This window comes from Cololabis saira, chromosome 16, assembly GCF_033807715.1.
Source record: "Cololabis saira isolate AMF1-May2022 chromosome 16, fColSai1.1, whole genome shotgun sequence".
Taxonomy (NCBI): domain Eukaryota; kingdom Metazoa; phylum Chordata; class Actinopteri; order Beloniformes; family Belonidae; genus Cololabis; species Cololabis saira.
The window spans coordinates 8,581,352-8,603,202 of record NC_084602.1 but is presented as its reverse complement, the minus strand read 5'-3'; the positions used below and the strand labels follow the sequence as shown (position 1 = coordinate 8,603,202).

The following is a 21,851-nucleotide window of genomic DNA, read 5'->3' as shown; positions in this document are numbered from 1 at the left end:
ACAGACTTTTTGTGGATGCGCTTTGAAACTGCACTCTGTGAACAGCTTGCTCTTTGGGAAATTTCTTTTTGTGTCTTCCCCTCCTGATGGAGGGTGTCAATGATGGTCCTCTTGACAGCAGTCAGATCAGCAGTCTTCCTCATACTTGTGATTTAGTTTACTGAACCAAGCTGAGTGTTTTTCAAGGCTCAGGAAACCCTTGCAGGTGTTTCGAGTTAATTAGACGATTCAAGTGATTAGTTGAATACCCTACTAGTATACTTTTTCATGATATTCTAATATTTTGAGATAGGATATTTGAGTTTTCTTAAGCTGTAAGCCATAATCAGCAATATTAAAATAATAAAAGACTTGCAATATTCCAGTTGATTTGTAATGAATCCAGAATGTATGACAATTTTTTTTTTTAAATGCATTACAGAAAATAAAGAACTTTATCACAATGTTCTAATTTTCTGAGACAGTCCTGTATGTCCTGATTGCACCCTGCTGCTGAAAACAAAAGGATTCTGCCTCCGTTTAAAAAAACAAACAAAAAAAAGATAATTGCATCTGGGGTGGCCCGAGACGTGCTCCAGGAGGCCACAGCCACCCCTGGCCACCCCCCAAATCCGACACTGGTCAGGCAGGAATCTCCATGGAATATGATGTTTGCATACAATAGAAAGACAAAGAGCCCAGCAGACAAAATTAAATTAATAAACATTCTGGTAAATGCTGCCACACGTACACAAAAGTCACTAAACACCAAGTCACACAAAAGCATAACCGAAGCATGGTCAAAAGAAATTATCCATTCCACCCAAAGGCAATATGGTGACCATTCTCATCTTTCTGCACAATACTGTGGTCTGACATTTTAGCCAATCTGACATTTTAGCCAATATATTAATAATTATATTAATTAGATAATAGTACCAGCACATATGTAAAAAAGAGCCTTGTATTAGAATAAACTTTAACACTGTCAATGTTCAGATGCTAGAAAATGTATGTAATGTATTTAGAAAATATATGTAATGTATGTTCTTTATGGATGTACATTTTTAAAAAGGGGAATAAACAGGAATTCCATCAGTACATCATTTATAGCCAAGAAACTTTGTTACAACAAATATATGAAATACAAATGTCCTTATTGAAAAAATGTGGAGATGTATGGAAGTAAATCTGTGTCATCGGATTTTGAAAGAAAAAGTGACTGAATTTCTAGCACTGAATATTTATGCATTTAAATTATGTATTTGAATGTTTTTCAACGTTAAAATATTCAACTGCAAAAAATTCAACCTTGATCTATACATTACCTGTTGGTTTTTGTAAACAACATAAATTAGATTTTTGGTGCACTGAGCACCAATTTCAGATTTCAGATTTTGGCGAACACATCGAAAAAGGAAAACTGGCCACTATGATTGACTCCAAACGATGCAATAAGGCTGAAGATCCTGCTCTGGCTGGTTTTTTCTATTCAAAACATAAGAGATTTTGTAAGGAATTGGGGCATAACTTTATCCCGGATAAAATATGGGAATGTGCTTAATTGTCCATGAGTGATGTCATCAGGTCACATGGTATATTAAGGGTTTAGACCAGAAGGAATCTCTGTCTCCGGATGATATCATTCATCCATCCATTATCTATACCCGTTTTATCCATTGCAGGGTCACGGGGGTCTGCTGGAGCCTATCCCAGCTCATTACAGGTGAGAGGCAGGGGTTACACCCTGGACAGGTCACCAGTCCATCGCAGGGTCACATAGATACACAGACATTCACACCAATTTGGAACCACCAATTAACCTACTATGCATGTTTTTGGACTGTGGGAGGAAGCCGGAGTACCCGGAGGGAACTCATGCAAGCACGGGGAGAACATGCAAACGTGTGAGGCAACAGTGCTAACCACTAAGCCACCACGCTGCCCCGGATGATATCACTGGTAGACAATTTAGATATGTTATCGTGTGGAGGCAGAAGGAGTGCTCACAGTGTTCCAGTTATAATGGCAAACTGGTTGTTGAACAGTATATGTCAACATACTGACATTTTTACAGTATATATGTCGCACTCTGCCCTGTTGAGGTGAGTGAGTTCACAACTCACTCACCTCCCTGACACAGCACCTCACCAGCTTCATGTCCCACACCTGATTGGCCCCACCTGCAGCTCCTCACTGCTCATCGGCCAGCATTTAAGGCCTCAGGGCCAGATTGTCTCCGTGGCATGAACTACTTTAAGTCATTCTTGGATTGATGGTTTGTCTCTGAGTCTGGCTTCCTGCCTCTGCCTGTCCACAACAAGCCTTTCATCTCGTGATGGGACGATGATATCCATGATACAAGTTGTGTATTGACACACTACAAACGGTCGACACTGTGTTGGTCACTCAACAGCGACCCCTGCAGGACTTCTAGATTCACTGCAGGTAAACACAGAGGAAAGATGGAAAAACTCACATGCTGCAAACCCACACCAGTCTGTGAAATATGTAATCGCTAGTCCTTTACTTAAAATACGATCTCATCATTGTATCATTTAATTTGCTCAATTCATGAGAACAATTTTAAATTTGCTTAAAACTTTATTTGTGTAAATGCTAAAATGAGTTGGTATGTAAACTATATCAATTTTGTCTGTAATAAAATTCAGTTAAAATGTTTATGTTTGGAATTTTGTTAACTTAGGTTTTAAATCATATGAAATAAAAGACTAAATACTGATTTATTTATGCATTTTTATTGAGAAACAAAAGTTTTTGAAGTGTTTGCTGCAGGGTGATTTTCCTCTCAGACACCAGTCCCCTGCCTTAGAAAAAACTCTTTCACAGAGTACAGATGAAGCTGGTGAGCATAAAAATGTGTGTGAGTTGATAAAGGTGTGGGTATGTTTTTTAGTTACTTTTCCAATATTATGCTGACGCACCAGTGTTTTTGCTCCCATCACTACTTTCATCTGTTCTGGATGTGGTTTGCCCTGCTGATCAACCTTCTGCCCACAACAATCCCCCTGCCTGCTCCCTCTGCACTTTGTTTGCTCCGCTGAGGGTCCGCCCGGTTCTGATATTAGGGCCTGCTCACTCCTCAAGTCAAGGAGACGTGAGCTCAGTGTAGGGCCCTCCCGGCGTTGGCAGAGGGATAGCAATGCCCAGGACTGACTAAGGTAGGAGCACTGGGTGAAAAATGGGAATTGGGGATTTAATTCACAAAAAAAGGAAAAATAAACACAAAAATATAGAAATAAATTGTGCAGTGAAAGATTGGACAAGTGGGGTTGGGAATGGAGCACTGGTGAGAAATCTGTCATTTAAGGAACCAGAAACCAAGCTATTTTCCTAGTGTCACGATTTAAGTTGTAGGACCCAGCAGTAGCTTTTCTGAAGAATAGGTTATAAAAATCCTTTTAATAAACAAAAACACTATAGGCCTATAGGCAGAAATCCAAACTAATACCAATTCAAAAACCCCTTTGTCACAGGGAGACACACATAAAACAGAAGCCACGGTTAGGGAGACACACAGAATGGCCCAGCGCTGAGGAAGGTACAGACAAGACGATATATAGACGCTGGGCCTGACGAGACACAGGTGTAGACAATCAGCGAAGATTGGGTGAAGGAAGTCAAGCAAGAAAGAGCCACAGACTGTATGAAACAATGGACGTGAAGGTTTCTGAAGCCCAGTTTTGCAGCTCGTTCTTCGTCCTGCGGGGCTCAGCCATGTTGCTTCAGAAGCCAACGGAAACATTGCGCTGTGTCTCAACCAAGGTTAGCTTTGCTCCCAGATCCTTCAGCTGAGTCAGTGTTTGCAGGTTGATGCATACAAATTGTATCTATTACATTTTCTACATCCCTCTCCATGAGTATTCAGTCGGAGGGATACTGGTACTTTTTTTTTTTTTTTTTACTTTTTATTTTATAATACAGAATTTTATGTGCTGTACAAAACATGACATCAATCAAACAGCACAGAACATACAGGTCACCAAAGGGGGTGTATTATGATGTATCTAAAAAACAAAACCAAAAAACAGATATTGCTCTCGGTAATAAAGGGTTACTATAGTTCCTGGGTGTGAGGGGAGAGGCCAGCCAGTTCTGGGTGCCTCCAATGTACAGTAAGTCCATCCAATATGCAGAGTAGGTAGGGAAGGTGTCTTGTCAGATAAATCCGTAAGGTAAAAACCAGTCAGGGGAACAAAGTTGTTAAAACCATTGTGGGTAATGATAACAAGGAAAATTCCAATGCCAATGTGATTTCCAATCAGTCCAAGATATTAAGTGACAATAAACATCCATCATAGTATAGAAATTAAACACTGGGGGAATTGCTCTATAACAGACTCTCACTCATATACTTTGGCGATTTCCCCCAATATTTCAGGGCCTTATCCCCACACAGTCATAGGGAGAAAGTCAGCAATTCCATTTCACTTTTCTACTTTTAACACTGAAAAATTAAAAGGTTTGTGCTCAACTGAACAGTGAATGACCCAGTCATTTTGCAGTTACTAGTGTGTCCGGTCAGGAGGAAAGCCCTTTGTGTTAGGCTTTTATGGCAGTGCCCTTGAGTGGCCTGGATATTAATGGTGTTTCAACTTATCCTTGATCCATCCTGCTCCAGTCTACCTGCAGATGTGTGCTCCTCTTATCACTCACTGGTCAACTAAAACACATGCCTCTTTTAATTTCATTTAAAGAGTATCACAATTTAAAATTATATTTTTTAATGCTTTAGTTAACATGACCTAGTGACACCAAATCTGAACTGTAGTACTCCCATACACAAATATGACACACGTATTTGACTTCTTCTATTTCATTTTAATATTTAAGAGTTTTTTCATGTACTTTTTTTTCTCAACAGCCTTCACACCTCATGACCCTAATTTTCACACTGCAGCAGAATTAGAGTACTCTAATAGTCAAATGAGACAAAGATATGACCAGCTCCAGGTGTTGAATTCACTGAATCTGTCATCTGAATATAATCATGGACAACGTTCTTTAATCCATCAGAGCATTTATTGTAAAAGTGGCACCATTACGGCGTGAATAGTCTTGTTATAAGAGACTGCAATTCCATTATAAAATCATAGGATAGAGATGATGGACGCAGGACAAACGAGCAAAGCCACAAGATTTTCAGTCAGATGTTTTAATAAGTGGAATGATTTTCTGACGCCATGAAAAATAAAGCTGCATCTTCTTTTTTCAAATAATTGGATTAAGCAACAAAGATGGCTTTAACTATAAATTTAAATCTTCAATTAAAAAAAACAAAGGTTCTCTACTCAAATCTATGAGTCATCAAACACACAAGGTTGAGCCATTCCCTGTTTTTCCATAAGAAAATTCATTATTTTCATTTACATTAAACTTGTTCCACAAGCTTTTACTCAAAGACAAGAGTCTGGTAAAATAACTCTTCCACAGATTCTGAGTGGGGCCATAAAAAGCAGTAAACCAGGTGAGGAGACATATACATGAAAAAGGGGATTGCCCCCGCCATACCATAGTTAAGAGGTATGTCTGTGTTATGTCATGTTCTGCTGTCTTATGTAATCGGGAAGTTTCCAGAGTTCACTATACATTCTTGACTAATACCACCATCAGTGCAAAATAACTAATAATGTCACTTCAGCCTCTTTCCTGCAGATGTAAAATCTGAAACATGAAGACTGGCAGCTGATAAAATGCTGCATTTTTGAGATTTATGCAACCTCAGCGTGCACCACGGCACGTGCACGCCAGAAGGCCTTTCATTCACAGCTGTTGTCGTATGAGCCGCGGCCGCCGCGGTTTCAGAGGTGATCGGCGTTTTATGGAGTTTAATTACAGAGAACGTCAGAAAAACACAGAGATTTTTAATGTTTATATTTAACACTTGCATGGACTGTAGAATTAGAGCTTCTGTATAGCTGGAAGTTTTCATGTTTGTGAGTTTGCTCCCTATTTTAACCTCAGAACTATTTGATACTTGCTAAATACAGAGCAAAACTTGAAGCGGGTATAGAAAATTGTTGGATAGATGGATGGATGAATACAGGCATGGCAGTAACCGATGACTTAACAATAGTCCAAAATAAACTGTAAAGAAAAGAAAGTGTAATTAGAAGCATGTTGTGTACAGTACACCAGCCGCACAACATTTTTAAAGACATACGTACTGTATTTGTTTTTTATGGCAAAGCTAAAAGTCAATGCTTTTATAGCAAATTCAAAGCAACAATGAGCACAAATTTAGAATAAAAACTGAGCTGAAAATGAGCAAGCTCAATCTGCCAACTGTAGCTCTGGGCAAAAAGTGAATAAGCACGTTTTAGAATGTGAATCTAATCCTTTAAGACGTGTCAGTCAACGCTGATTAGCTCTCAAGCAGACATCTTCAGATGAATGACTCCGTCTTGTGCTCTGACATCTTTTGTTTAGTCGCTTTTGTCCGAATTTTTTCTTTTTTGTATTTGTTGCTTTTCACATTCAGTTTAGTCTCAGTTTGGTTGGAGCTGGTGGGATGTTCTGATTCAGGCTTTGTTGGCGTGAGACCAAATTCTTTTGCTACACCTTTCTTCTTCCGGGGATTACTCCTCTTCGTGTTTATTTTATTGTCTTTCAGGCCGTCGGAAGCTTTTGTAGTGTTTAAATTCCCTGAGGAGGTGTGATTTGTCATTGGTTTCACTGAGGCTCTAACAGGTTTAATTTCAGCTGTCTTCTTGGTCTGTTCCTTGGATTTCATGTTCACAGTATTATTCCTCATATTTGCAGTGTCAGGTTTCTTGTTCAGTATTTTATTTTTCTTCCGTCGTTTTGGTTTGTTTTTCTGCTTTGCTTCTTTTGTGGTCGGTGTCTCTCTGGCCGTGGTCTCTCTGGCCGTGGTCATTGTCTCTCTGGCCGCAGTCGATGTCTCTCTGGCCGTGGTCATTGTCTCTCTGTCCGTGGTCGGTGTCTCTCTGTCCGTGGTCATTGTCTCTCTGTCCGTGGTCGGTGTGTCTCTGTCCGTGGTCGTTGTCTCTCTGTCCGTGGTCGGTGTGTCTCTGTCCGTGGTCATTGTCTCTCTGTCCGTGGTTGGTGTGTCTCTGTCCGTGGTCGGTGTCTCTCTGGCCGTGGTCGGTGTCTCTCTGGCCGTGGTCGGTGTCTCTCTGGCCGAGGTCGGTGTCTCTCTGGCTGTGGTCGGTGTCTCTCTGGCCGTGGTCATTGTCTCTCTGGCTGTGGTCGGTGTCTCTCTGGCTGTGGTCGGTGTCTCTCTGGCTGCGGTCGGTGTCTCTCTGGCCGCGGTCATTGTCTCTCTGGCCACGGTCATTGTCTCTCTGGCCACGGTTTGTGTCTCTCTGGCCATGGTCGGTGTCTCTCTGGCCGTGGTCATTGTCTCTCTGTCCGTGGTCGGTGTCTCTCTGTCCGTGGTCGGTGTGTCTCTGTCCGTGGTCGGTGTCTCTCTGGTCGTGGTCGGTGTCTCTCTGGCCGTGGTCATTGTCTCTCTGTCCGTGGTCGGTGTCTCTCTGTCCGTGGTCGGTGTGTCTCTGTCCGTGGTCGGTGTCTCTCTGGTCGTGGTCGGTGTCTCTCTGGCCGTGGTCGGTGTCTCTCTGGCCGTGGTCGGTGTCTCTCTGGCCGTGGTCGGTGTCTCTCTGGCCGTGATCGGTGTCTCTCTGGCCGTGGTCGGTGTCTCTCTGGCCGTGGTCGGTGTCTCTCCGGCCGTGGTCGGTGTCTCTCCGGCCGTGGTCGGTGTCTCTCTGGCCGTGGTCGGTTTCTCTCTGGCCGCGGTCGGTGTCTCTCTGGCCGTGGCCGGTGTCTCTCTGGCCACGGTCGTCTCTCTGGCCGTGGCCGGTGTCTCTCTGGCCACGGTCGTCTCTCTGGCCGTGGCCGGTGTCTCTCTGGCCACGGTCGTCTCTCTGGCCGCAGTCGTCATCTCAGCTGTCTTCTTGGTCTGTTCCTTAGATTTCATGTTCACAGTATTATTCCTAATTTTTGCAGTGTCCTTTTTCTTGTTCAGCATTTTATTTTTCTTCCGTCGTTTTGGTTTGTTTTTCTGCTTTGCTTCTTTGGTTGGTGGCTTTCTTTTCAGCTTTACTTCTATGGTGGTCGGTGTCTCTCTGGCCGCGGTCGGTGTCTCTCTGGCCGCGGTCGGTGTTTCTCTGGCCGTGGTCGGTGTCTCTCTGGCCGCGGTTGGTGTCTCTCTGGCTGCGGTCGGTGTCTCTCTGGCCACGGTCGTCCCTTTGGCCGCGGTCGTCCCTCTGGCTGCGGTAGTCTCTCTGGCCGCGGTCGGTGTCTCTCTGGCCGCGGTCGTCCCTTTGGCCGCGGTTGTCCCTCTGGCCGCGGTAGTCTCTCTGGCCGCGGTAGTCTCTCTGGCCGCGGTCGGTGTCTCTCTGGCCACGGTTGTCCCTCTGGCCACGGTCGTCCCTTTGGCCGCGGTCGTCCCTTTGGCCGCGGTCGTCCCTCTGGCCGCGGTAGTCTCTCTGGCCGCGGTCGGTGTCTCTCTGGCCGCGGTCGTCCCTTTGGCCGCGGTAGTCTCTCTGGCCGCGGTCGGTGTCTCTCTGGCCGCGGTCGTCCCTTTGGCCGCGGTAGTCTCTCTGGCCGCGGTCGGTGTCCCTCTGGCCACGGTCGTCCCTTTGGCCGCGGTCGTCCCTTTGGCCGCGGTAGTCTCTTTGGCCGCCGTCGTCGTCTTTCTGGCCGTGGTCATCTTAGGTTTGATCTGGCTTCTCGTCGCCGGTGGTTTGGTGGTCAGCTTGAGTTTCCTCGGTGCTGGTCGTGTAGGTTTTTCATCAGCGTTCAGAAGAGTAACTGAAATGGCACAGATGTCAGTAAGTGCACATTTTCACAGCTCTGCAGCCACACATGTTGATGGTAAAACTGAAATAAAAAAATTGGTACTAAAATGGGGCCAAAATGTTTCAAATGCCCGTCTTATTCTATTTTTAAACGTTTGATGTAAAATGGGAAGCTGCTTTTCATAGCTATATATATAACCCCAGTGTGATTATCCAATCCGGCAGCATGTATTCATGAGGAAAATTGGTTTTGTTTTTCAAGCTACAAACTAGTCCTCAGGGAAAGTACAAAAACGAGAGATTCAATCGGACCCATATTATATGGAGAAGGGAGATCAATAACCCCAATATCCCTCACACAGACAAGGGTTACTCTGGTATTTGGTTCCTCTGGTTGCTGGGTTTTTACCCACAGGCTCTGGTGAACATGGGTTCACCCTTCTGTGAGCGCTCCACTGGAGGGACCATATGCACCCTGAATGCACGGGGCTTGGTGTTCGGACCATCAGATACCGAGAACCCATGATTCTGTAAATCTTCAACATCAATTTATCTAATGTAGGGTTCATGTGCTTTATATTTAGCATTTAAAAAAAAGAAAAGAAAAACACTGTAATCATATTTCATAATGAGCCAAGTCTGGTATGTGCACATCATAAAAATGACTGGATAAATGAGAGAGGCGTCTGAAATGCGATATGAAGAGGGTGCAGCTACTTACCTTCCCTGGGCACGAAGGGGAACTTTTTCCCCCTCACTTTGACAGGGAGCGGCTTCTGCTTGCATTTCCCCGGGGGAGCTCTCCTGGAAAAGGTGAATAGTGAAAGAAGGCCTTTTGTGATATTGGTGGACAAGTGACAGAGCTATTCTTGATTTCTTGGACATTTTGTATAAAGTTGTGTTTCCTTTGTGTTTAAATAAAGAGGGGTAACCGGTGACGCTTGACACTTTAAATTCTGAATTATTATTTTTTATGCGTCATTATAAAAATGAAATAAAACATCACAGCTAACAAAGGGAAACCCAATTTTTGTTTAGCTTTTAATTTAAAAAAAAATCCAATATTAATACTACAACATTGAGGGACCATGATACGTAAATATACTTGGATTGGGTCTTTTTTATTGCATCAAGGCCAGGACGGCTGGTCAGCAATGATGACAAATGGAAGAGAATATTTTTAACATTTTGGAAAGTTTAAAGTCGGGAACTTAAAGCAACATTATGTAACAACACCACCTCTGACCACACGGAGGAAGCACATAAGGAGAAATCTCATGTGTCAACACAAGAAATAAGACCAAAAAAAAACATTGCCTAAGCTGTTTGTCTCCCCAACGATAATTTTAGAACATGTGAAAATCTGATAATGTTTTGCATCATATTTCCAACCTAAATTTCTCACCCAGAGCAAAAAAGTTATAAGTTCTACATGAATTTATCTTGGAAAAAAGAGAACACTATAATAATGTAATTACTGTTAATTACTGTAGATAAATGTTTTTGTTTGAAACAGAAGTAGTATTAACAATGTCTATTTTTTTGAGTGACTAGGCCTATGTCAGATTGTCAGAACTTGTCCAAGAAACATTACAATTTTGATCCTTTCAAACAAGCACTTAAGTCAACAAAGTGCTTTCAGAGATTAACATTCTTTCTAGTTTCAAAAACATCTCAAACGTCTGTCAGCAAGACACGTGTCTGAGGGTTTGGTGTCTCTCAAGAACACAGAGGTGGAAGACTCCAGTGGAGCTCTTGTGTGTCGTGATTTCAAGTTGAGACGTCTCTGAACGAGAGTCAACAACGAGGAGAGATCGGTTGGGCTGATATGGAAGATACAGTAACTGACAGGGTTGCAGACAGTATAAACTTTCATGTGATTTATTTTTTTATTTTTCGTAAATATACAGTATGGTTTTGCATGTAGTGCTTGGCAAGTCCCTCGAGGCCCACTGCATAGTTTAAAGAGATGATGCACTGTGTTGCGAGAAATATGCAAATCCTTGCCTATTGTCACGGAGTGGTAGGATGAGGACCCAGATGCAGGAGAGCGAGAGGCAGGAGTTCAGCAAAAAGTGTTTATTTAAAAAAAAGGCAAAAACCAAAAAACGCTGCAGAGCAGGATTAACTAAAAACACTAGCGCAAAACCTGAAAACTTGGCAGGACACATGGAGGAAGGAAACAGGACGGAACCACAAGCGCAAGGGAAAGAAAAGACCAGATAAACAGAAGGGGGTAACGAGACACAGGTGTGAACAATCAGGGCAGATGGAAGACAGGCGGGGCAAAACAGAAACACAAACTGGGGGTAATGTCAACCACTGACACCTATAGTTCGTTGAGGAACGCTCAATCCCCCTTTCACATCACCTGTTTGAAAAACACATGGTGCTTTTTTTCACTTCCTTATTTGCACTAAATTGTTCTTGTATTAACAATTTCAAATGAAATGTAGCTGAAAAGAAAAAAAAACATAAAATATCTAGGGTGCACACAGAAATAACAGGAAAACTATTATTTTTTTCCCACTTATCATACTTGTGCATGTAACCATTTAAATAAACTTACTATGTTTATAGTAAATGTATTCAATTTACAGTACACTTGTTCAGTTTCAGTTTCTTTTTTACTGTATTTTTTATGTTTTTTTATTTCTCATCCTTATAATTTATCTTAATTTAGTCTGAGTTCATGTTGTCCAACTTTGAGCTGCTGTAACACCTGAATTTCCCCTCTGAGGATCAATAAAGGACTATCTTATCTTATCTTATCTTAAATAAGTCTAAGCTCTGAATCAGGCTGGCAATTTAGTAAAATCACATGTTGTTTATTGTGATGGTTGATCTGAGTGTCCTATTCTCAGTTGGTGAGTGTTTTATGAAATAATTGTAAACACACATAAATGTAGCACCTTGGCAGAAACTTCTCAGACAGATTTCAGGGACATGAGATGGAATAACACAATAATCACTAACACATGGACACACCTTGAAGGGTCCGTGAACTTGAACACCGTTCCATAAGGCGTCATGGCGCTGGGATACGAAGTGGCCATAAAATACAGCTCCCCTGGAAACAAACAGCGCAACATTACTAAAATGCATTGCGCTGCACACAAAGACAGACTGAAAAATGTTACCTGCTTCATCTTCAGCAAAAGAGATGATGTGTTTGTGGTAGTGATTGATGAGTCCGGGAAAAGAGCAAGTCTTTTTGTCGCCCATGCATATACTCCTCTCTTTCCAGAGCCCCAGTGTCTTCTCTTCTTCTAATGCCATGATGCGACTGAAAGTAGGACAAAGACCCTGTAAGTTGTTATGAACAGCAAACACTGGAATCCAGTTCAAACTTCACATAAGAACAAAGTGAGCTCGGGTCTCGAGTGACAGGAAATCAATGAAAAATGATAAGTACATTCAAAAAAGCAAAACAGCTGATCAAACAACCCGAGCAAACAGGTCTGCTGTTCTTCCGCTAAAAAGCTGACAGATTTCTTTTTTTCTTTATTTTGGCACAACCTAACAGTCTTACCCACTCATAAAGTCTCCAAAAATGTACAATCCGTTCAGATTGGGTGATTCACATCCTCTGTACACATATCCCCCTGTCACCGACTTCCCAACGTGATGGCTGTATGCAAATATAGGGAGGGTGTCATCTGTTGTGGCAGAGAAAGACGCACGGGATTAAAATGAAATCTGAAGCACATGGAAAGCGCTTATGCCAGGAACAACAGGTGGTGATGGTACCTGGAAATAGCTGTTGATTTGAATCATTATGAGCATCACATGCAGTACTGGAGTTGAGGGGGATGAGGGGATGGCATCCCCCCTGAAATAAAAACGGTCAAATTCATCCCCCCTTTCCATCCCTTATGTCATTTCATCAATGAATGTGGTTTTACTGCTATTTTAACATTTAGAGTCATCACCAGAAAAATAACACCAATTTTCACTGTTTCAAGTAAATTTTCACTTGAAATAAGTAGGAAAATCTGCCAATGGGACAAGATTTATCTTCTCATTAGAAGCAATAAAATCCTGTTCCACGTGCAGATTTTTCTACTTATTTTAAGTGAAAATCTACTTTAAACAGGTGAAAATTGTTGTTTTTTCCAGTGATGAGTCTTGTTTTAAAGGGGACCTATTATGAAAAACACGTTTTTTCTTGTTTTAACATATATAAAGTGGTCTCCCCTCACCCTGCCAGCACAGGGGAGACAAAATACCATGAATTTCTGCAAGGTCTCTGACCCCCGCCTTACAGAGTCCCCCAGTGTCACGTGGTTTTTTTTGAGCCGATGAGAATCTGCTGAATTGTCCAGGTTCCCAGCCGCTTTGGGAGCAGGGATTTCTGGGGTACGTCCCAGGCTGGACCAGCTTCAGCCTCCGAGATTTTCAGCGAAATCTGTAGGTTTGATCCCCGGTAACGGGCGATGCGCCCCGGAGCCATGCTGGGCGCCCGGCGTGGCTCCGGGGCCAGCGTTCAGCATCCGCCGGGTAGATCCGGCTTAAATAGTGCATAAATGTTATTTATATACAACTCATATTTTATTTTTCTAACAATAAAGTTTCCATTTGTGAAAATTCAGTGTTGTGATAATTTACAGGCTCGGGCTGCTCTGGCGGAGCGAGGTTTATCCTCCTCCCCTGCTACACGTCATTCAGGGAGCCAATCAGCACAGAGCCTCATTATCATACCCCCCCCTTCCCTAAAAATGAGGCGCAGAAAAAGAGGTTAGAAGCGGTAAAACTAGTGACAGGGCCCACAGGCTGGATGTATGATTTATGTAGAAAAAACAAGCTTTAGATTGTTTTTAAGACATTCAAGGCCTGTTTAAAATATACATTAAATGCCATAATAGGTCACCTTTAAGTGTAATGAGATTTTTTTTACTAAAATTAGACATTTTAACTAGAAATAAGACCAATATTCTTGTTAAGATTTTGAGTTTTTGCAGTGATCCACTTTACTACTAGTAAAGTACTAGTTTGGTAGATTTTAAAGCTAGGATCAAGGTCTATCTGACTACTGAATGCACATGTTCTTTTATCGAACATTGAGTGATTATACTGTAGTGATGTGATTGCCAAACTGTTTTAGCTGTTTTTTATGTCTGTTTTGTTGATGTTGTTCAATGTTGTTCAATGTGTAACTGATGTGGATCTATTGTGCTGCCTTCTTAGCCAGGACCCCCTTTCAAAAGATATTTTAATCTCAATGGGATTATTGGCAGAGGCATATTGATAAATTCAGAAAAGTGTTTTTTATTGTTGTGTTTTGATGTATTTGATGTAAGCCCCGTGGATATTTAAAGCTTACAGAAGGCTGCATTTAACTGCTGCTATGTCAACAGGTGTTGTGGTCAGTGCTATTATTTGTAATATATTATATTATTTGTAATCAGCACAAATTATCTGTCCCCATATGATAAAATCCACCACCCCCCCTGATTGTTTTTTACAACTCTAGTACTGGTCACATGAACAGAAAATACTCACTCAGGGATGGGTTCTGGCACAGTTTGATGTCGTAGCATTCAAAGCCCTCCTTCGCCCTCCATCCGTAGTTTCCTCCCTTCACAATAAGGTCAATCTCCTCGTAGCGATTTTGGCCGACGTCTCCACAAAATATCCGGCCCCTGCCGTAGCGGCTCACCGGGTCTCCCCGGTCCACGGAGCATCGCCACATGTTCCGGACGCCGTAGGCAAACACCTCCGCGCGGGCTTCTGGGTCTCTGAGGAACGGATTATCAGCTGGGATCTCGTAGGGTTTCCCTCTGTAGCCTCTTCTGTCCACGTCAATGCGGAGAACTTTTCCCAACAGAGCACTCCTGGGTAGCAAGAAAAGAAACTGCTGGGGAACCTTCAAAACAACACCTTTTAGGGGAACTTGTTTCTCAAAAGACGGTTTTCAAAATCAGGTGACGCTTCAGATTCACGTTACTCTGTGGAAACACCGCCCAGGTTTGCTGATGCTTGGAGAAGCTTGGAGCGACTTACTTGTTTTGTGAGTTGCCATACTTCCCAAATGGATCCCCAGCTTTGCCACCATCTCCAGTGAAGATGTATAAATAACCATCGTGACCAAACAGCAGCTGGCCTCCGTTGTGGTTGGCAGCTGGCTCCTCGATCTCCAAAATTAACCTGAATATAGAAAACATGAAGTTCAGTGAAATTGCATATAAAATATGGGTGATGTTTTTGCTTTTCAGACATAATCTGGTTGCGACGATTCTATGTCTGGTGCTGACCATCAGTAGCTGAGACCTAATGGTGCAGTTTTAATCGCCTGTAGCTTTAAAAGTTAGTGAGCACTGTGACACACATAAAAAATGGGTGAAGGCACCGTGATGTGGTCCAGCAGTTTCCTACGTTTTAGATTTGTTACTTGGCTACCGCCATCCCTTGTTTACTTGACACAGAAGCGACATAAGAGTGGTGGATCAGAGGTCATTCAACTGTGTCTATTGACAGCAGTTTGCAAGAGTCCGTGGTTGACCTGTGCACACTTAACAACATAGCTGCAAAAGACAGAGATTCCTGAACAAACAGTGCTTTTCATGCACTTTATGTGCACATAAAAAGTCTGGCTGAATAAAATTTTTGACCCTTGTCAGACTTGAAATGTTGATTGAGTTATAGATTCTCCAAAGTGTTAATGAAATTTTACAAACGTAGAGCTGAAATGTTGACTTTTGATTAAATAAATCAGAGAATCTGTTTTGTAAGTTGTTTTTTTTCAAGTGTAAATGTTTCTTGGTTCCACCTCCTTAAGTACATTTATTACATGCTTGGGTCAATAACTTTGCTCGTGCAGAGGTTTGGAAACAGCATGGATTTATTTCTTTGACCTCAGATAATATTTTTCTGAATTTTCAAAGCTGCAACTAATTTCTAAGTGTTGTCTTGGAGTTATTAGTTGCCTCACAACGAGAAGGTTTCTGGTTCAGGTCGGATCCTAGCAGAGTTTGCATGCTCTCCCTGAGGTTGGGTGGGTTTTCCCCGGGTACTCTGGCTTCCTCCCGAAGTCCAAAAACATGCCTGTTTAGCTTAAATGGCGACTGGAAACCAGCCCACAGGGGTGACGGTAAACTGGCATTACTTCAGATGAAACTGAAACTAATATTCTAACATGAACATTTTTTACATAGCCGTTTTAACGGGGGCCTCTGAGAAAAGACTTTATGTGCTTTATTGACTTTGAGAGAGGCCTGTTGCGTCTTAATACCAAAAAAGTGACGGCACCCTCAGTTCAACAGATCACCCTGCAGCAACTCAGCTTTGTACATCAGCACTGACATCCTGACACATTTCACCATGAAATACACCCCCAAGGGTAGCGTCAGGTTTTTATCCTTCAGATACTTTATGTAGTCACTCACTCCGTATCCTGTATGTGATGACAGTAAAGACCTGAGGCTGTGACAAGCTGATTCCGCTAAACAACGGGAAAAAACACACTAAGAAGTGTTTGAAGATATTGCTGTTGGATGGTTGTTCCTGGCTTTTCTTAGTCTCTTCCTAAATATTTAAAGGTTTGACAGAGAAGCTGCTCATTTATTCCTGTTCTGCCTTTTGCTCAGTTACTATTGTTATCTATTCCATCACTTTCTTCTTGTTTTTTTTTTTGCTCCTACCATAATATATTCAGCTCTATGAGATAACTTCATCATTGTTGATGTGTGTTATGTTGCTGTTCAGCAACATGAAACAGGGAGGGGAAGGAAGTCCAACAAATAAAAGGTGGCTTTTGCAGGAGCCAGATGACACTCTGCCCAAAAGTAAGCCTGTATTCCTTCAAATGAAATCGTAACTGATATTTTCAGATGACAAAAAAAATCCCTCTATGCTGCCCAAAATAGAAAGAGCAACCCTTAATAAAAAAGCTTTTGCAACCATGTGCAGCACAAGGCCTTCCAGACATCAATGTGACATTTGTGTTTTGCGACTGCTGTCAACTTTCAACGTTATGAGTTTAAAATAGAGTAAATTCTGGTTTTCTTAGAAAATTTGACTCTTGTTTTCCGTTGGAATTACATGGCAATTTTTGCAACCTTGTATTATTTGTCACTCAAAAAACAACCAAAACCAAAAAAACACAAAATTTTGTTTTTATAACAAATGTAGGTCCGTTGAGTGAAAAATAGACTGGAGTCCAGGTTAAAGAAAAAACATTTTCATTTTCAGCTTCACTTGCTAAATTTCAGCGACACTCTCCATTCGTTCCTACAGGAACATCTGTGATCTCAGATGTAGTTGCCAGATTTCTGCCTCCAGTGTTTTTTGGATCGTAATATGACTTTGCAGAAAACTTGATTTGACATGCTTTGATCTTAAGTGTTTTTTGAAGCTTAATTTACATTGCACGCGCTGAACAGTTCCACCTTTGCGGTGGATTTCAGGGCAAATGTATGTGCTGTGCAAGCTAATATTTGAGAAACGATTTCTTTGGAAAAACTAGCTTTGTTCATTTGTTTGATAATGGTGAAAGTACACCAATAAGATTCATCCATGCAAAAATCTAAAGACATTTCTTAGTGGGAGCAGTGACTTTTGTTAGGTTGTTTGTCAATCATTAATTAGCCTACCGTAAAACACCAAATAAAGACTTAAATCATTCAAATCAACAGGTGTTTATCTATTGTGTGTCGCATAATCCAAACAAGGGTGGATGAACGATGCGCTGACTGCAGACTGGCTGCAACGAGTGGTGGAAAAATTTAACTTTCGGCACCGACTCCTCGTGTGGGAAGTGTACAGGTGCCGCATCAACACCGCAACAAAGGCCGAGCTAGAACATGACCACGGCTGTCATTCCTGGAGGTCTGATACAACTCTTTTCCCCTTACTCGTATCATCTTCAACACACACTGGTGTCTGGCATGCTTGTGAAGTATCCAAGCTACAACTAGTCTCTGGCTTTTTCCTCCTTCCACCGTGGAACCTTTTGCACGCTTGCTGTTTTCCGTAGCTAACTCTTGGAGTGTTTTTTGTTTTTTTTCCACTCTCATTCTTTTGCTGTCCATGCCGTATTCTCTGCCGATGCTTCTCCGCTATTTTGCTCTGCATTGAACTACATTTAACTGAAATTGAACATCATATTTCTTGTGAGAAGCCGTGACGCTGGCCATGGTGCTGAATGCTGCCTTTCTCTTTGATGCACAAGCTGCTCAACCTCATAACACGTCATCAGTGAGGTCACTCTAAAATTAAATAAATAGTCACACTTTTTAATTCATTTAAGGTTATTTGTTTGTGTTTAGGTAGGCTATGTTTGCATATGGTAGAATATTTTTTTGGCAACCAGAAAAAACATGTTTGACCCGGCCTTTATTTGGGATGGGCGTTTAATATAAACATTTTTTTGCTACACCCAGCAGATTATTGGGACCGGCCATTATTTGAAGTTTTATGGTATACACTCTTTTCTGAAGATTTCTTTTCTAGAAATGTTTGCGTAAACTTTGGAGATACTAAAGCCTCGAGGTGGGTGGCAGTATTACCACAATTAGACCTTTTTCAGTCCAATATCATTAGAAACCCTTTGTAGCTGCGAAAAGAGACAACAAGATGTCTGTTTGTGTTACCTCTCTGAATAAGAATCGGCCACGTTCATGTCATCAGCAGACACTCTCATCTCACTGATTCGGATTTTCTCCACCATACCATTGACCTGAACGGAGTAGTAGATGAAGAAGCGTCCATTGTCTCTGTACTTTGGGTGGAAGGCCATGCCCAGGAAACCTCTCTCGTCCCCCATCCAAGGTGTGGTCAGCACTTCTCCACTCATGTCCAGAAAGGGCCGCTCCAGTCTGCTGCCGTCGTGTAAGTAGACCCAAACAAACCCCACCTGCTCTGCAATGAACATTCGGTGTGTGTCATCTGCGCTGTGCAGCATGAGGACTGGATTCCTGAGATTGTTGGCCACCTCGGTCAGGCACAGCTGGAGACAGCCCCTGGGGTCCTCCGCCACCGCTCCCAGGTTAGTGTTCAGGTCAGGGCTCCTCAGGACGTTGGGGTAGCAGTAGTCCTGGTCCGACAGGTCCACTATGCTGCAGAACGTGGACATGTCCCGCTCAGAGGTGTCCAGCAGCAGCTGGTTCTCAGTTAAATATTTAAGTACGTGGCCACACTTCCCATGAAATTCAGAGCAGTAGCCGAAACAAAGCCCCGGTAGCTCTCTGATGGGTGTGTAGGGGTCTTCAGCATCGTAGAGGTGGGCAGCGTATGGAGAGCACTCCTGAATGGGAGAAACATCACATATTTTAACTTAACTCTGACTGTATTTCTTTATATAGCACCTTATTCAGCTAACAGAAACTCAGGGTATTTTACAGAACAAAAACTCTGTCACAATCAGTACTGGAGTTGAGGGGAGATGAGGGGGGATGGCATCCCCCCCTGAAATAAAAACGGTTAAAATCACCCCCCCTGTAAAACTGCCATCCCCCCTTTCCATCCCTTGTCATTTCATCAATGAATGTGGTTTTACTGCTATTTCAACATTTAGAATCATCACCAGAAAAATAACTTATTTGACAATTTTCACCTGTTTCAAGTCAATTTTCACTTGAAATAAGTAGAAAAATCTGCCAGTGGGAAAATATTTATCTTCTCATTACAAGCAAAACAATCTTGTTCCACTGGCAGATTTTTCTACTTATTTCAAGTGAAAATCTACTTGAAACAGGTGAAAATTGATGTTTTTTCCAGTGATGAGTCTTGTTTTAAGTGTAATGAGATTTTTTTTACTAAAATGAGACATTTTAACTAGAAATTAGACAAATATTCTTAAGAGTTTGAGTTTTTGCAGTTATCCATTTTACTTATCCTGTGAAGGACAGAGTCATATTGATAAGTTCACAAAACAGTTTTTTATTGTTGTGTTTTGATGTATTTGATGTAAGTCCAGTGGATATTTAAAGCTTACAGAAGGCTGCATTTAACTGCTGCTATGTCATTCCTGCAGTATTTCTGCAGGTGTTTTGGTCAGTGCTATTATTTGTAATATATTATATTATTTGTAATCAGCACAAATTATCTGTCCCCATATGATAAAATCCACCATCCCGCCTGAATTTTTTTTTCAACTCGAGTAGTGGTCACAATATAAATAAATCATCATCATCTCATTCCACAATATGAAGGATAGACACATTGATTCCCTCTCCTCCTGCGTTGTCACCCTGACTCTGGACTCTTCTTTGAACTCCAACCCACTGGCTCCCTACCTCCCCACCTGTACTCTTCAGACATCTGTGATTCTGTCCTTCAGTATTTCAATGAAAAGGTTAATAAAAGCCACAATCACCTGGGCTCCACTGCCTCTCATCACATTATCTCAATTTTAGCTAAACTTCCAAGGTGAAAGATGGCAGATCTAGAAGCTTGGTTATTGAAGGATTTCAATTATATCTACTTACAATAATAGATATTGTAATAATAATAATAATAATAATAATAATAATAATATAATAATAATTTACAGTACTAACATATGCACAGCTGACAAAAATAAACGGAGCTGTTTGACACAGGCAGACAAAAACTTCACAAATGTTATGTGTGTGTGTGTGTGTGTGTGTGTGTGTGTGTGTGTGTGTGTGTGTGTGTGTGTGTGTGTGTGTGTGTGTGTGTGTGTGTGTGTGTGTGTGTGTGTGTGTGTGTGTGTGTGTGTGTGTGTGTGCGTAGATACAGTATGTGTAAGATATTGTGAGAAAAAAAACAACTTAAAAATGCATTTGTTTCTGAGACACTGGCTTTTTTTAAAGGAGCCTATGATGTACGTATGTATGATGCACAACATTCTCCCTGAATAATAAAGATTTTTAAGACCTAAGAGGTTTTTCCTCACTCATTCATTCATTCATTCATTCATTCATTCATTCATTCATTCATTCATTCATTCATTCATTCTTATTTTACTTTAGTATGATATTGTGATCACCAATATGTAATATAAGCATTTTCTCAAGCAAGTTGACATATTGCAAGAAACCGCACTTATAAAACTTTGGTGGTGAAATACTTTACAACTATGTTAGAATTTAGAATGTATTAAAGGATAGCCCCTTGAGATGTAACATCTCATTTTCAAGGAAGTCCCAAGAAAACATACAACATTACAATATATCACATTACAGTTTAGACATACATGATATAAAACAAACACAGACATCTTGCTCACCCTCCCACACACAACCCCTACACACATAAGTCTAGTTACAAAATAGACTAATTGAATAACCAGAACAATGAGATAAATATAACATAACAGAGAGAAAAAATAAAAAAAATACAAATAAATAGAAAAAATGACAAAAAATACATAAATAAATTAAAAACATAGGCAATTTGTTTTAAGATGAGAGTATAATGACAACTTAAAACAATGAAAAGAGGTAATAGAACGCAAAAAGAGAGGAAGATTATTCCAATCTGATGGAGATTTAAAATAAAATGATCTTTTACCAACCTCTTTTGAAATTCTCGGAACAAAGAACTTACTTTAATTCAACTTTGCAGCATTCTCAAACCCAGACAGAGATGTGTGCGGAGAGGACCAGACTCACCTGGCACATGACTTCCTTCAGCATGTCCTGGCAGAGTTCCGCTCCATCCATCTCCAGGTGCTCGATGATGGTCCAGTACCTCTCTGCGATGGTGTTGTCGGTGCCCTGGTCGCAGCAGCCGAACTCCTCGTACTCAGAGCAGAACTCCAGGTGCCACTGCGGCCTGAAGGGTGGCCTGAAGTCCAGACACTGGGGGTGGGCTGCTGCTGGCTGGACCAGCAGGACCAGCAGCACCGGTAACATCACCAGCTGGAGCCCATGGGGGCCCCCCGCGCTCCCGGGATGGAGAGCAGCAGCTCTCCTGCTCCGTGTCATCTCCTCGGTGTCCTAAAGCCCCTGGGAGACTGAAACTCTCTCCTCTCCTATAAGTAACCTGCCAGCCAAGTGGATGCTGCGCGCGCATCCGCATATCTTTGCTGGGGGTGCGTCCTGCTGCTCAATGTGTTTGATGTTGTTGGTATTGTTTTGTCGCCTTTTTAACACACAGTGTGCCAAACGTAAATAATATGGAAAAGTA

General features: G+C 41.9%; 1 protein-coding gene across 1 annotated transcript; it reads right to left on the bottom strand.

Moving 5' to 3' along the window:
- Positions 1-6,785: 6,785 nt before the first annotated feature.
- Positions 6,786-21,577, bottom strand: hhipl2 (HHIP-like 2). The gene is made up of 11 exons (XM_061744296.1): positions 21,335-21,577; positions 18,350-19,002; positions 14,763-14,906; positions 14,262-14,593; positions 12,292-12,418; positions 11,900-12,045; positions 11,748-11,829; positions 9,481-9,563; positions 8,699-8,772; positions 8,025-8,657; positions 6,786-7,883 (listed from the first exon to the last, which is right to left on the bottom strand). Exons 1-11 carry the CDS (start codon positions 21,575-21,577, stop codon positions 6,786-6,788), a joined length of 3,615 nt encoding a protein of 1,204 aa, XP_061600280.1.
- Positions 21,578-21,851: the final 274 nt, after the last annotated feature.

Coding starts and splice junctions, on each gene's coding strand:
- hhipl2 (XM_061744296.1), bottom strand. CDS start 21,577: ATGTTACCGGTGCTGCTGGTCCTGCTGGTCCAGCCAGCAGCAGCCCAC. Junction 11,830..11,899: donor TTTTGCTGAAGATGAAGCAG/GTAACATTTTTC, acceptor GTTTGTTTCCAG/GGGAGCTGTATTTTATGGCC. Junction 7,884..8,024: donor CCACCAACCAAAGAAGCAAA/GCAGAAAAACAA, acceptor GACTGCGGCCAG/AGAGACGACCGTGGCCAGAG.